Source organism: Urocampus carinirostris, chromosome 1 (assembly GCF_059441175.1).
Source record: "Urocampus carinirostris isolate Australia breed hairy pipefish chromosome 1, RoL_Ucar_1.0, whole genome shotgun sequence".
NCBI lineage: Eukaryota > Metazoa > Chordata > Actinopteri > Syngnathiformes > Syngnathidae > Urocampus > Urocampus carinirostris.
Window position 1 is genome coordinate 2,506,685 of NC_142349.1, and position 15,043 is coordinate 2,521,727.

General features: G+C 39.8%; 1 protein-coding gene and 1 pseudogene across 3 annotated transcripts in view; one reads left to right on the top strand and one right to left on the bottom strand.

The window, feature by feature from the left end:
* Window positions 1-15,043, bottom strand: part of abat (4-aminobutyrate aminotransferase) — a 58,195-nt gene that overhangs the window by 20,300 nt on the left and 22,852 nt on the right. For all 3 annotated transcript variants that reach the window (XM_088338420.1, XM_088338590.1, XM_088338507.1), the window contains exons 6-8: window positions 8,949-8,998; window positions 8,773-8,853; window positions 6,511-6,603 (exon numbers count right to left, since the gene is read on the bottom strand). In XM_088338420.1, the coding sequence (XP_088194546.1) occupies window positions 6,511-6,603; window positions 8,773-8,853; window positions 8,949-8,998 (224 nt within the window). The remainder of the gene's footprint in view (window positions 1-6,510; window positions 6,604-8,772; window positions 8,854-8,948; window positions 8,999-15,043) is intronic.
* On the top strand, window positions 2,125-2,202 carry LOC148373235 (U2 spliceosomal RNA; annotated as a pseudogene).

Consider the following 15,043-nt stretch of genomic DNA (forward strand, 5'->3'; position numbering starts at 1 on the left):
GTTGCTTGAACGTTTGTTAAACCTGTTAAACTCCGTGAGAATTCTGTGAGACTTCTGTTAAAACCTGTTAAATGCCTAGTTCTGTGAATCTGCCCGTATTTGATCCTGTTTTGTTTTTGGTCTGATCCGTTTGTTTGTTTTTTGACAACTTGTCTTTTGTTTGGATTTCTAATCCACTCCGTGACCATCGATCCCTGGATCGAGTGTGCGCAACCTCCTCATCCTTCCCCCAATAAATTGTGAGTACGTCTACGCGAATGGGTCCTTTTTTCCTGTTTTCCCGCTCCGCTTCGTGACAGTTTTGCATGCTATCTAGCTAACATTTGATTTTTTTGCTAGTTATCAAGCTAAATGTGAGCTTCCTTTCTAGCTATCTAGCTTTCTTCAGCTTTCTATCTGGCTATTTAGGTGGGGTTTTACCTTTTTAGATAGGTATCTAGCTCCCTGTGGTGAGGGGCCCTCTCCTTGTGAGAGGTAAGAGAATTCTCCCACCATGGTCCGCTGTGTGTCGTAAGAGGCGACTAAAGTGGAGGGAGTGAGGGGACTGGGGATCCTCTCCTCTCTATCTCTACTCCCTAAGAGACAGCAAGGCAAAGAAAGGGGGGGCGGGAGACCGACAGGTCTCGCAAACCCTAGTTATAGGGTCACTAAATGTGAGAGGATGTGGAAGTAAAGCGACTGAGTGGATGAAAGAGGAGATCGGAAGGATAATGACTAAAAGGAAGGTTGATGTGTTAGCCTTGAGTGAAACAAAGATGAAAGGAAAGGGTGAATTACAGCTTGGAGGTATGTATGGTAGAAGGTCTGGATACGGGTGGACATGCTAGAGAAGGAGTGGCTGTGCTTGTGAGTGAGAAAGCAAAGGAAAAACTGGTGGAGTGGAAAGAGATATCTTCCAGATTGATGTGGGTGAGGTTGAAGTGGGATGTAGAAGTATGGATGTTTATAAGTGCATATGGACTTGGTTCAGAAAGAAGCGCTGAGGAGAGAGAGGAGTTCTGGAGGGACTTGCCCGAATGTGTGGCAAGTGCGAAAGAAGGGCGGAAAGTGGTAATACTAGGTGACCTGAATGCTAGAGTGGGTGATGAAGCGGTTGAAAATGTGATTGGTAGATATGGACTACCAGGAAGAAATGAGAGTGGAAAGAAATTGATTGAGTTATGTGTGAAAAATGAGTTGGTGATTGGAAATACCGCAAATTCCGGACTATAAGCCGTTACTTTTCCCCCAAACTTTCAAACCTGCGGCTTATTCAGTGATGCGGCCAATTTATGTAACCTTTCTAACGGCCGCCAGCGGCGCTCGAGTACAAAAGGTAAGATTTAGACTGCAACTTCTTGGCGTGTGCACAAATTAAATTAGCGTAGACATATCCTTATCGTGCAAATTGCAAAAAGAAAGGCACATGACACAACTTTCAAGCTAAACGCAATCGTGCAGTCCGATATAGAAGGAAACAGAGCTACCGCACTTAAAGTCTACTTTGCGAGCGTGATGCTAACGTGTTTTTGAATGAGGGAGCGTGGAACGCCGTCTATGTGACAATGTCTCTTTCCCATACTAAAGGAAGACGACTTTGATGACGTCAGTTATAAGGAGGGAGATGAGGACCGTACTTACTACAAATACGGTATGTTTTTTTAACAGAGCTGTATACTGTGTTGCGAGCGTAATATTAGTAGCGTTTTGCCACCCTTCACAGGCACGGTTTGGGATGAAAGTTATAATATTATTATCAGAGCTTTGAAAACTCTCTCGGTCTACCGTCTTTCTTTGTAAATATGTGTAACCATGTATAATATGTATTTGCAACTGTATATTTTTGTAATGCATTTATTTTAGAAACTTATTCTGATATGTTTTGTACGAGCAAATGAGAAAGAAGGGGCGGGGCAAACGCGGGCTAACGGGAAGTGGCGTAAAGGTGAGACGTGTTTGTGGACGCGGCCGAAAATAGTGGATATATATTTTTCCCAACCTTACCTTTGGAAATATACACTTTTTTCCTTGGATTACTTTCAACGGGCACCCGGAGTCTGGAGGTCTGCATTGAATATTAAGTACCGGTATCATTTTCCGCTCATTATGTTGGCTGTGATTTTTGGACTGTATCGGGTATGGGGCAATCCGGAGATGGAATAAGAGCTTGCTCTGTCCACTCCACGCATCGGCCCGGTATTGCAGTACCTCCGGGAACGGTGCATTCGCAATGATCGCAGCAAGGCTTTAGGGCTAGGACCTTAGCTTGGCCTTTTGGCTGAGAGTAAGTGTCCCGGCTCCTAGGCTTTGTAGCGTATTATGAACTGACCGATAACGGATAATGGATAATGAATAACGAAGATAGAACAATAACCCTTAAAAACCCCAAACCCCTAAGAGCTTGCTCTGTCCACTCCACGCATCGGCCCGGTATTGCAGTACCTCCGGGAACGGTGCATTCGCAATGATCGCAACAAGGCTTTAGGGCTAGGACCTTAGCTTAGCCTTTTGGCTGAGAGTAAGTGTCCCGGCTCCTAGGCTTTGTAGCGTATAATGAACTGACCGATAACGGATAATGGATAATGAATAACGAAGATAGATCAATAACCCTTAAAAACCCCAAACCCCAATATCGTGTTTGTATTGATAGATAGATAGATAGATACTTTATTCATCCCCGTAGGGAAATTCACACTTCCAGCAGTCTACCCCGTTGTTTATTAACAGATTAACATGATGCCCTAGGGGTGCTTGTAGTGGAGTGGATGACGTCACGCCAGTCCAAAAGTTCGACATCCCTGCGGCAGATGGAAAACTGTTCTTTGTGAAAATCCAGGGATACACCACCTCGTGTTAGCAAGTCCGCCTCCTCTCCGATTCCCCCCGGCTTTCGTGTCTCTGTTTAGCGGCGTTGAAGCCAGATAGCCCGGGTAGCTCCGGGTGGCTACACGTTAGCGTCCGGAGTGCTAAACGGAATGCTATTGCGCTATTTCAATGTGGGCGGATGCGGCTAATATACAGGTGCCGCTTGTGTATGTACAAAATCGGTTTTCCTCCCGAAATGTGGTGGGTGCGGCGTATAATCAGGTGCGCTCTACAGTATAGTCCGGAATTTACGGTACATTGTTTAAAAAGAGGGATGTGAATAAGTATACCTTTTGTCAGAGTGGATAGTGGCAAGATGGTGGACAGAGCACTGATGGATTATATAGTGGTTAAGAAAGGGATGTTAAGTAGATTGTTGGATGTGCATGTTTACAGGGGTGAAATGAGTGGTATGTCTGATCATTTTTATGTGGAAAGAAAACTGAGAATATATGGATCGTGGAGGGCTAGTTATAAGAAGAGTGTGAGGGAAGAGGTGAAAATGTCAGAGTTGAATAAGGCAGAAAAGGAAAAAGAGTTTAAAGAGAGGATGAGGGAAGAGTATGAACGGATTAGTAGAAGAGAAATGGAGAGTGTGGAAATTGAATGGAAGAGGTTTAAAGAGGCAGTGTTGAGGAGTGCAAAAGAAGTGTGTGGAATGAGAAAAGTTGGTCGAGGTATTAGGAAAGGAAGTGAATGGTGGAATGATGAGGTATCAGAGGCTGTGACAGAAAAGAGACGTGCCTTTGAGGAGTGGCTGCAAGATAAGAGTGGCGATGCGTATGAAAGATATAAAGTGAAGAAAAGGTTGGTAAAAGCGGCAGTGGAAGCAGCGAAAAGGAAAGCAAATGATGAATGGTGTCGAAAGATAGGAGTGAACTTTGAGGAAAGGAGAAAAGTGTTCTGGAAAGAAGTGAAAAGAGTAAGAAACAGTGAGTCTGGAAAGGAAGAGAAAGTGAAAGATAAGGATGGTAGATTGCTGGTTAACGGTAGTGCAGTCAGGACGAGATGGGCAGAGTATTTTGAGGAGTTGCTAAATGTGGAGGATGGGAGAGAAGTGAGAGTCGAGGCGATCGATGGTATGGAGAGAATGCCCGTGTTGGGTGATTAAAATGTGAAGCCTGTGGAAACATGGGAAGTGCAAGAGGCAGTGAAAGAAATGAAGGGGGGTAAGGCACCTGGGTTGGATGGTTGTACTGCTGAATGCCGTAAAAAAAGTGGCACAGCTATGATTGACTAGTTAGTATGCTTGTTGAATGTATGCTTTTTAAGTGGTGTGGCTCTTGTTGGTGATAGAAAGGAGTGGAGAGGTGTTGAAAAGATCGTTCTTAAGGATGGGCTGGGCACCCGTAAAAACCAGTGAAAGCTGTTGGGCCCTGCTGTTGAACAAAAGAGTGTGTTGTGTCACCCTGACCCGAGTGACATGGCCGCTTTCTGGTGTGCCATTTCATCTGGAGGGACGAAAGCATGACCAACTTAGGTGCCGAGGTGCCTAACTTGTTTGGGTGTTTGGGCAATTGGGTTGGCCATGGTCCAAAAATGTTTGTGTGTGTTTTTTTGCTATTTTTTCCCTTTTATTTTCTTTGTTATTGTACGTGTTTGTCTTGCTGTCGGTCACGCCTCTTTAGGGATATGACCAAAGTAGATAGATAGATAGATAGATATCTAGCTCCCTTTTAGTTTTTACCTGGCTACCTTTATAGCTAACTATCAAACTACCTTTTTAGCTAAATAGGTAATTTAGCATAGTTGCTATTTTAGAAATTCATATTCAAACTGGAAGCTCTTTGTGCTCATTAGGAAAAATATATGTCTCAGTGTAAAAAAAGGTTGGAGACCCCTGATATACTGGACTGTCTCAGAAAATTAGAATATTGTGATAAAGTTCTTTATTTTCTGTAATGCAATTAAAAAAACAAAAATGTCATACATTCTGGATTCATTACACATCAACTGAACTATTTCAAGCCTTTTATTATTTTAATATTGCTGAATTTGGCTTACAGCTTAAGAAAATTCAAAAATCCTATCTCAAAATATTAGAATATCATGAAAAAGTATACAAGTAGGCTATTCAACTAATCACCTGAATCATCTAATTAACTCGAGGGTTTCCTGAGCCTTAAAAACACTCAGCTTGGTTCAGTAAACTAAATCACTGCTGATCTGACTGCTGTCCAGAGGACCATCATTGATACCCTCCATCAGGAGGGTAAGACACAAAAAGAAATTTCTCAAAGAGCAGGCTGTTCACAGAGTGCAGTTTCAAAGCATATCCACAAAAAGTCTGTTGGAAGGGAAAAATGTGGCCGGAAACGCTGCACAACCAAGAGAGATGACCGCAGCCTTAACAAAATTGTGAAGAAGAGCCGCTTCCAGAATTTGAGGGAGCTTCAAAGACAGTGGACTGAAGCTGGAGTCCAGGTATCAAAAGCCACAGTTCACAGACGTGTCCGGGAAATGGGCTACATTAGTCGTATTCCCATGGTCAAGCCACTTCTGAACTCAAGACAACGGAAGAAGCGTCTGACTTGGGCTATGGAGAAGAAGCACTGGACAGTTGCAGAGTGGTCCAAAGTCCTCTTTTCAGACGAAAGCAAGTTTTGCATTTCATTTGGAAGTCAAGGCGCCAGAGTCTGGAGAAAGGCTGGAGAAGAGCAAAATCCAAGTTGCTTGAAATCCAGTGTGAAGTTCCCACAGTCAGCAATGGTTTGGGGAGCCATGTCAGCTGCTGGTGTTGGTCCACTGTGTTTCATCAAGTCCAGAGTAAATGCAACTGTGTACCAAGAGATTTTAGAGCACTACATGCTTCCATCTGCTGAAAAGCTCTATGGAGATGAGTATTTTATTTTCCAGCATGATCTGGCACCTGCCCACAGTGCCAAAACCACCAGTAACTGGTGCACTGACCATGGCATCACTGTCCTTGATTGGCCTGCTAATTCCCCTGACCTGAACCCCATCGAGAATTTGTGGGGTATAGTTAAGAAGAAGATGAAAGACACCAGACCTACAAATGTAAATGAGCTGAAGGCCGCTATCGAAGCATCCTGGGCATCAATAACACCTCAGCAATGCCACAGGCTGATTGCCTCCATGCCACGCCGGATTGATGCAGTAATCCATGCAAAAGGATTCCCAACCAAGTACTGAGTGCATCAATGGACATTTTCAAATGTTTGATTTAGTTTTGCTGTTATAAAATTATTTTTTTACTTGGTCTGAGGAAGTATTCTAATATTTTGAGATAGGATTTTTGAGTTTTTTTCAGCTGTAAGCCAAAATCAGCAATATTCAAAAAATAAAAGGCTTGAAATAGTTCAGTTGATGTGTAATGAATCCAGAATGTATGACATTTTTGTTTTTTTAATTGCATTACAGAAAATAAAGAACTTTATCACAATATTCTAATTTTCTGAGACAGTCCAGTAATGTGACAAAGGTGGTTCCAAGATGCTTCCTTTTAAAGCAGAGTAGCAAAGAAAAAAAAAAGTCTGACTATAAACTATATCCGACTATTAAAATGAAGTTATTTATATGGCAGAAGAACAGACATTGGAATACTAATTCTACGAATAAAAGTGTGACTTTTTTTATGGAAAACACAAAATTGTCTGGGTAACCCAAAACTTTTGAACGGTAGTGTAATAAAGAAAATTCACTTACCCTGTACCAGATGAATATGGCCTTGTAAGCATTCTCATTGGAACAGGAGCCACAGGCCATAGTCTGCACACGGCTCATCCCACTAGGAGACACCTGAACAAGGGGAATGTAACTATGAATTGTTGTTATTAAAACATGCAGCTACAATGCCAAATATATAATTTATAGGCTTACTAAAGCAGTGGTTCTCAACTGGTCTAACTTGAAGACCCACAATCACACACTTAATTGCAAGGTGCGAGCAAAATCAATTAAATATGCCCATTCCTCAAATTTATCGAATGAAAGGATTGTGTAGTTTAAAGCAGATATTGTAGAATATATTCAACTTCAAAAAAACAGAATGACCCTCAAAACCAAAACAACTTGGAGTACCATATATTCTTGCATATTCCTTGCATATGAACGCCCCCCCCCCCTAAAACTGCTTTTAACCCCTTATTGTTCCGCCGGCCTTGTCTGTTAAATGTCTTGTCCGTACAATATCAACAGTTCCTAAAGTACGTTGTTACATATCATTGGAAAGGTTAAACTCTTAGGATTCAAGATATGGTGAGCATTTAATAATAGATAATCATTACAGAAACATTAGAATCAGTCTGAAACATGATAATCGAATTCTATAAAGCCGGCTTAACTCACCAATTATGACCCCTGGCCATCACCAAACTCTTTCAATGTCCACAAGAATGGCTGTGTTACATCACAGACAATCAAAGAATCAAACCGTGTAAAATATTTACTCCAAAACACAGGATAATGCTGACTGATAAATAGAATTCCGCCTAAAAGCGTGTCTGCTTCCTTCGAAGTTGCTCCTTAAAATTTGTTTGTTTTGCTCCAAAACTCCCCTTTAAAAACAGGCTCGTAAAATGATTCCCAAGATGGTAGTTAGCCTCTCCCCTTTCGATAGACATCTTTCTTGACCAATAGCAGGCTTTTTTTCAAGGTCCACAGCCCAATATGCCTATTTGAGCCTTTTTGATAAAACAGATATTGCCTCCAGTAGGTTCAAATATTTTCAGCCAGTAATAACCAATTCGAATGATAACAGACACATTGGTTAGCCAATAAAATTTCCAACATAAATGTATACTATTACGCGCAAGTGTGCACAATCATTGATTTGACTTCTGGAAAGAGAAGTCAAACATTTACAACTATTTGACAATGTCTAAAAAATAGGCCAAAGAAAGATACAAATTTGCCATGCTTTTAACATAGTTAAGTGGTCATCTCCAAATGCTAACTTTTGAAAATGCCTGTGTAAAATACAATGTTTAGTTTTTCATATTGTGATCAAATTTGACACGACACTAGGTAAGGTTTTAAGCTAAAGTTTCATCGGTTTTCCAGCTCAGATGCCCATGCTACATTCATCTGCAGGTATTTAATTGCAAAATAAAATTCAGGCAAAAATAAAAACCTTTCTATTTCTGTGTGTTCCAACTCAGATAATTCAATGTTATTAGCACTTGCAGGGATTATTTCAGTTTGGGACAAAACTTCAGAATGTTACCGTTCCAAAAACATCCAAACAGTCCATATTCTCCAAATGGTTCAAGAACAGGTCTTGGATTGGGATTTTAGACAAATTGTACAGGAACGTTAAGAGGTTTAGCCACAGACTAAAAGAAATTCGTACCCAAAATACTATTGTGTGTGTCTAAACAACGAAAAATTGCTTCATTGTGTAGATAATAAAGATTAATTTACGATTACAAGGAAATCTGTACGGAAAAACGCAAATTTGTCATTCGGATGCGTCTGTCGCCTGGGGATTTCCTATCATGCATCATTCCGGAAAAAAAAAAAATATGGTGTACCATTATTTTGTATTTTGTACGGGAAAATATGACAGTTTGTACAGGCATGGAGCCGTGGAAGTTGACAAGTATGACCTTCAAGCAGTGTACGAATGGCAGAGTCGTACCATATTTTCGTATTTCTCAATCATTTCCATCTTTGACTCAATCATTGTTGTCGCTGTCTTCCACTTTTCCTTCCCATCATCACTAACTTTCTAGGGACACATTATTATGGGCAGAAAAAAATAAATAAAAAAAACACAATCATAATAAAATGAGATGTAGGCCTCACAAACACAATTGAGTATTATCGCAATGTACTGTGTAATCAAACATTCGTTTTTTTCTTTCTCTAGCATTATTATTTCCCTGCGAACCCACTTTCGGTTCCAGACATACTAGGTGAGAAACACACTGCTAAAGGGAGACAGGACAAGCATGTTATATGACTCACCGAAAGAAGACTTTCTGTTATTTTGTCTGCAAAGTTCTCAGGCGGCAAAATTCCAAGAGCGGGCCTATTCACAACAGTGCTCTGAAAAAATAAACCAAAGAATGAGTCTGTTGATAAATGTAACAGCAGTGGGGAAGAAATGCAATGCATACCCTGATATTAAGAAGTCCACTTACCAGATTGTTGGGGTCCGACATTAGTTTGAGCAGAGCGGGGTGGTTGTATCCTGAGAAGACAGAAAGAGGGCAGAATTAATAATAGATAACAGTGAGTTTGATGCAGTGCAACGCGTTTACATGTATGTAGTCTGCACTTTTTTCAGACCTTTAGATTGGTTTTCTTGTCCAACCAATAGGGGAGCCTAGGTAACAAGGAGGTAATTGTGATTTATTTTTTTAGACAAGTATTGCAATTTGGATGCAATTCTTTTATTTTAAAAGAAAAGTTCACTTTCTGTGCTTCAACTTGGATGCATTACCTACCAGTACATAGACTCTTCCATGAGTAGACTCCAAAATTAGTGGGGGGAAAAAATAAAAATACTACTGGCATCATGTCTTAAACATGTTTTATGAGGAATACCTGGAATATGACAGGATTAAAAGTTTTTTTATTTTAAAGATTTTGAAGAATAACAACCAACCATGTTTGTGTACTGTAATGCTAAATGTAATACACCCTGGTCATCTGAAAGGGGGATACCACTTGTGAGGTCCCTTCTCAAGGTTTCTCTTTTTCCTCACGCTAAGGTTTTGAGTTGTTTCTTGCTCGCATGTTGGTTTAAGATCAGGTAATTGTGTCATTGTAATCCTGTGCAGTCCTTTGAGACATTTTTGTGATTAAGGGCTATATGAATAAATTTGACTTGACTTGACCAATGGTGTCGTTTTTTTGATCCCACTTATGCACCCAGGGGTTAATACTAGAGACATTCTTTAGCGCGTCAATGTTCTGATGTCCCGCCGGCGCGCTGTAAGAATATTGAGAAGACGTGTCTGTATGATGTCACTGACCCTTTTGGAGTCTCCTAATTTCCTCTTTTGGAAACACCTCGATATACCCTTGGCAAAATTTGCAATATACTAATGATTAGTTTTTCAGATTGTGATTAACTCTGACCTGGGGCCAGGTTAGGCTTCATGCTATTTTTCCAGCTGTTTTCCAGCTACGATGCTCATGCTACACTTATCAGCTGGCATGTGATTGCAATATAAAATTCAGGCGAAAATAAACACCTCATATTTCTAGATTACTCAATATTAGTAGCATTTGCAGTGACTATTTTAGTTGGGGACAAAACTTCAGAGTGTTATCTTTAAAAGACCAAAACAGTCCAAATTCTCAAAATGGTTCAACAACAGCGTTCAATTTACTTTGGGTACTCCTGGAATTGGATTTCAGGTGAATTTACAGGATTGTAAAGAAGTTAAATTTGAGTAAACAGAACTCTATTCTGGGGAGCTTTGTTTGTGCTGCTGTCTAAAAATCCATGAAAAAAAACAGTGTCTTGCGATTACACAATTGCACCACATCACATAGCAATATCAATTAAATTTCGGTTAATCATGCAGACCTACTGGGTCGCAAGACGGGGACAGTAGTAACAGTCAAGCTTTGGCTAATTGGAAGAGAGGCAATTGATATAGGATACTCCCCTTTCCATTTTGATCTCACACGAGACGCTTGAAGACTCTGAGTGACATTGTCTCAATTTTATTGTCAAAATACAATAATACCATTACATTATAAAAAATTCAAACCTTTTTCTTACCCAATGTTTTTTGTGTCATGTTAAATATGCTAAGAATTGACGCATTTCTGGCATTCGGCCGTTAGGTGCACATTCTTGGCTTTAATCCTATGAGTTATTTTTCATGCTAGCAAAGAACCACATGGAGAAAACATACCTGTCAACCTCCACAGCTCCATGCCCGTACAAACTGTCGTATTTTCCCTTACGAAATACAAAATAATCTTACACCATATCTTTTTTTTCCGGAATGCTACATGATGGGAAATCCCCAGGTGGCAGACACATGCGCACAGTAGCGTCAAACCGCTCGCTTCGTTTGCAACGGAAAAAAACGATACCAAGATAGAGGCTACCATGGCGAACTCGTTAAACTTGATTGATTTGCCGTTTCGTGATAGTCGGTGTTTACTGGATGGTACCCATAATTGACAAATTTGCGTTTTTCCGTAAAGATTTTCTTGTACGTCGTAAAATGCATAATAAATGTACTTTGTACAGCAAAACCGTACGGGTTGACAGGTATGAGAAAATGTTAGCTAAATGATGGCTGATAGGTACGTTTTAACACATCCAAAAATGACAACTTCTATGTAGTCTGTGTGGACAAATGCAAGGGCAAAGAAAAGAGAAGAGATAAGATAGACAATAGAAGAGGGAAAGAGAAAGAGAGAAGGAAAAAAAGCGAGAGAAAGAAATAGAAACAAAAAGGGAAAAAGAAAGAGAGAAAGAGAGAGAAAAACAAATATAGAAAGAGAAAGATAGAGAGAAAGAAACAGATAGAGAGAGAAAGGAAAACGAGAGAAAGAGGGAAATAGTTAAATGAAGAAAGAGAGAGACAAAGAGAAAGAAAGAAAAACATTACTATTTAGGTGGCACAATACACTGCAATACACTGTAAACAAGCCACTGATCTGAATAAGTTGAAATCGACCACTACTTTAATAAACCGAACAGGGGCAATTTTGGGTTCAGAGCTTTGAGGGTGCTAAGCACCTAGTGCAAGGGTCTCCAAAGTGGTGCACCATGAGGACAGTTGAGTTTCCCGTGAACCTGTTCTGAAAATAGCTCTCCAATGCCTGATTATTGCGATTCTCTAACAAAATTATTTTTCTGGTTGTTGACCAAGTCTATTTATTTCTAGTTACAATAACGAACCTGGGACATAGTAACAACATGATAAATTTTTACTTTAAAAATGCATATAAAACGGGGTGCCCTTTGCGCTTATTCGTAACATAAAGTAGCTCCCTTCTTGAAAAAGGTTGGAGACCCCTGACCATGAGTGTATGGCTGATTAAAACATTTATTTTATTTCACTTAGAGTTATATAACATGTAAAATTAAATTATGATAACAATTAAATTAAAATATTCCGCTAAAGGCATTTATTGTAAAAGGCCGTTTCTATCAATCCAATGTTAGGTTTAAGAAAGTTACTATTATTGAATGTTCCTTTTTTAAAATGAGTTATGGCACTCTTGGGCTTCCATAATAACATGGTTGGTTGGTTGGATCCCTAAACTACTAGGGTAGGAGGGGTGCCATTTCCTGTGGTGTGTCTTAGGCAAGTGCAGCCTGGTGGCGCCCATCCTTCTCCAGCCCAACATATGTTTCCACCCAGTCATACCCTCACCGTGACAGACCAGAGCATCGACTCGCGTTGTGCGAAAAGGGGAGAGAGGGATGCTATGAATCAAACAGACTGAACCATTTCAAGGCAGTGGAGCATTTCAGAAGCTATATTGTTCATATTTTTAATTTGTTTTACTTCATGTTTTAGCCATCGTTTTTCATCATATTTAAGCCTATCCTGTCCTTTATTCAGGAAAAAACTTTGGGTTAAATTTTGGGGTGCCTGAGCACCCTCAAAACGGCCATGAAACCAAAGAAAACGTTAGTTTTTTGGATCAAGAAAAGAAGGAAACCAATCAAACTTTGGTTCTGGTCACAAAGACGGTGCTTTGATTTACAATGTTACATAACCTGACCGGCAGACTTACATAAATTTATGTTGTCTTTACTTCTTACCAGCAGAGGGCAGTCAAGGACAAGAACGGAATTGTGCAAAAGATTCCAAATAAACGTTATTTTATTTCCTTTTTTATTTAAACAAACACAACGTAGCACCGAAAGTGAGTGCCATAAAGCAAGGAATACAAACTACAGAGACTCAAAGTGATCAAACCACACCATTGATTTGGTATTTTTTTGTCCAGGTCTAGCAGTTTTTTAAGGGGTCAACTGTAGCAGCATGTTGGCGGACAATAAAGTCATCTTCCTTGCGGTCAGGATTGTCAAACAAGAGGCCTGGAGGCCAATTGCGGCCCTCAGAGTGATAGTTTTAGGCCCCCATCATACGGAAGTCAAAAGGAGAGTATGTATTATTTGACCACTAAATGTTGCGGTAGTATATCAGGTAGCCAGCGAGTGATAAAATGCACAAGGAAGAATGCAAACAACGGAGACTCAAAGTGACCAAATAAAACAAATTTTCTCCTTTTTTTTTCTCAGCCTCTTTTTGTTTTTTTACCCACTTGTAGAAGAAAGATGGCGCACGATTATGACAAGTATTTTTAGGTTAGGCTAATGTTAAGTCAAATGAACATAAATTTCTCAATTATTTAAAAAAATACACTTTCATATGATAGATCATGTATTTTTGCTAGGGATTCAAACCCCCCTGTTGCCCTTGGATGACCCACCACTTTATTGGTAAAAATCCAGGAAAATTCCTTACATGATATTTTTTTACTTTAAATTTGATGACCTTTCTAAGACAATCAAAGTAGAAAAACTTAAACAGTTTTTTTTCACATTTGCATGTAAACTATAAAAGGTACAATGGAGTCCTTTAAAATGAGGACTCCAGGAAGGGTAATTCAATATTTTCTTTTCTTCAATGAATTACATTTTTTACCTTTAGAAGGCCCTAAGTAATACACACCGTCCCTTTAAGAACAACCCTAATGGATAATGGATCCGTCTATAATAAATTATTTGATTTGTATTCTAAATGGGGCGGCATGGTTAGCGCGTCCGCGGCACAGTTCTGAGGTCACGAGATTGAATCTCCAGTGCAGAGTTTGCATGTTCTCCCCATGCTTGCATAGGTTTCCTCCGGGCACTCTGGTTTCCTCCCACATTCCAAAAAAATGCATGCCAGGTTACTTGGCTGGTGCAAATTGAGTGAATTGTCTGTCTCTGTTTGTCTTTGTGTGCCCTGCGACTGGCTGGCAACCAGTTCAGGGTGGCCCCTGCCCAATGCCCGAAGACAGCAAGAATGGGCTCCAGCACTCCCGCGGCCCTACTGAGGATAAGCGGTGCAGATAATGAATGGATTCTAACTGTTTATTCTAATCATGTTTTGTGCAGGAAATTAAAAAAAAACAATATTTGAAATCAGTGGAATGTTTTTATAAGAAGTTATTTGTGGCCCAACCACACCAAGACCCTAGCTCAGGTGGCATCCAAGCGAATTGAGTTTGAGACCCCTGCTCTAGGTGGGGCTCATGCTATGTAAATAAAAATAAATTCCTTGACCTACAAATGCTTATTTTTTTAACATAAATGTTGTTATATTTTTAAAATGAATGACATTTATTCAAGGAGGCTCTAAATAATACGCAATCTTCCTTTAAACTTGCAGGGACTGCAAACAATCATCCCGTGGGACGCAATTGAGCCCCCAGACCTCGAGTTTGTGGCACCTACAGTAAACACAAAGTGATACTTTTTAAGCTACTGAAATTAAAAGAGCCTGTGGCAAAAACAAAAATAGATTTTTGCATGATCCGACAGTGACTATGTACAGTACAAAGGAATACAGTCAATGACCACCAAACCATTTAAAGTTCAACTGATACCCCATTCGTCTGTAAACTTGTAGTTGACCTGGACTGCAGATAAACATGGAGCATACAGTGCCAAGCAAATAGAGTTGCCCCTCACCACAATTATTTTTGTTAAATTAGCACAATTCAAGCTTCAAACTCGAAGCTAAACAACTGTTAACATTTTCGAAAAATCAACAACATGTGAGGTGAGATACACAGAAACAAGTGAGTATTAAATAGCAAAATATACGTTTCTTTTTAAACTGAAATCTAATGTGCAGTAATAGTTGTTGTAAAAACAACTGATGCGTGTGATCCGTGCAACCTTTCAATATTACAGTGTTCAATTCATTAAAATTTGAAAAACCAATTGCCGGAAATTTAGCAAAATGTAACTCGATTTGATCTCCGGTTTTAAGAAAGTTTTGATAATGATTCAATTGCCACATTTGTGTTCTATAAAACTCAGGGTTAGGGGGGACGTTAGTTACAGGTATCAATTGGTGGGATTAAAGCCAACCACCTTGTGGTGCCATCCAAGAGTCCAACATTTCTCTCTTTCTGTCTTTTTCTTATCCTTTTTTTTTGTGTAGTGCTCTTTTTAAATTTCTCCTGTAGATGACTAGTAAAGAAAATTCCTTATATCTGAGCGTGTGTATTTCTTGATTAAAGTATGCTAAACTCC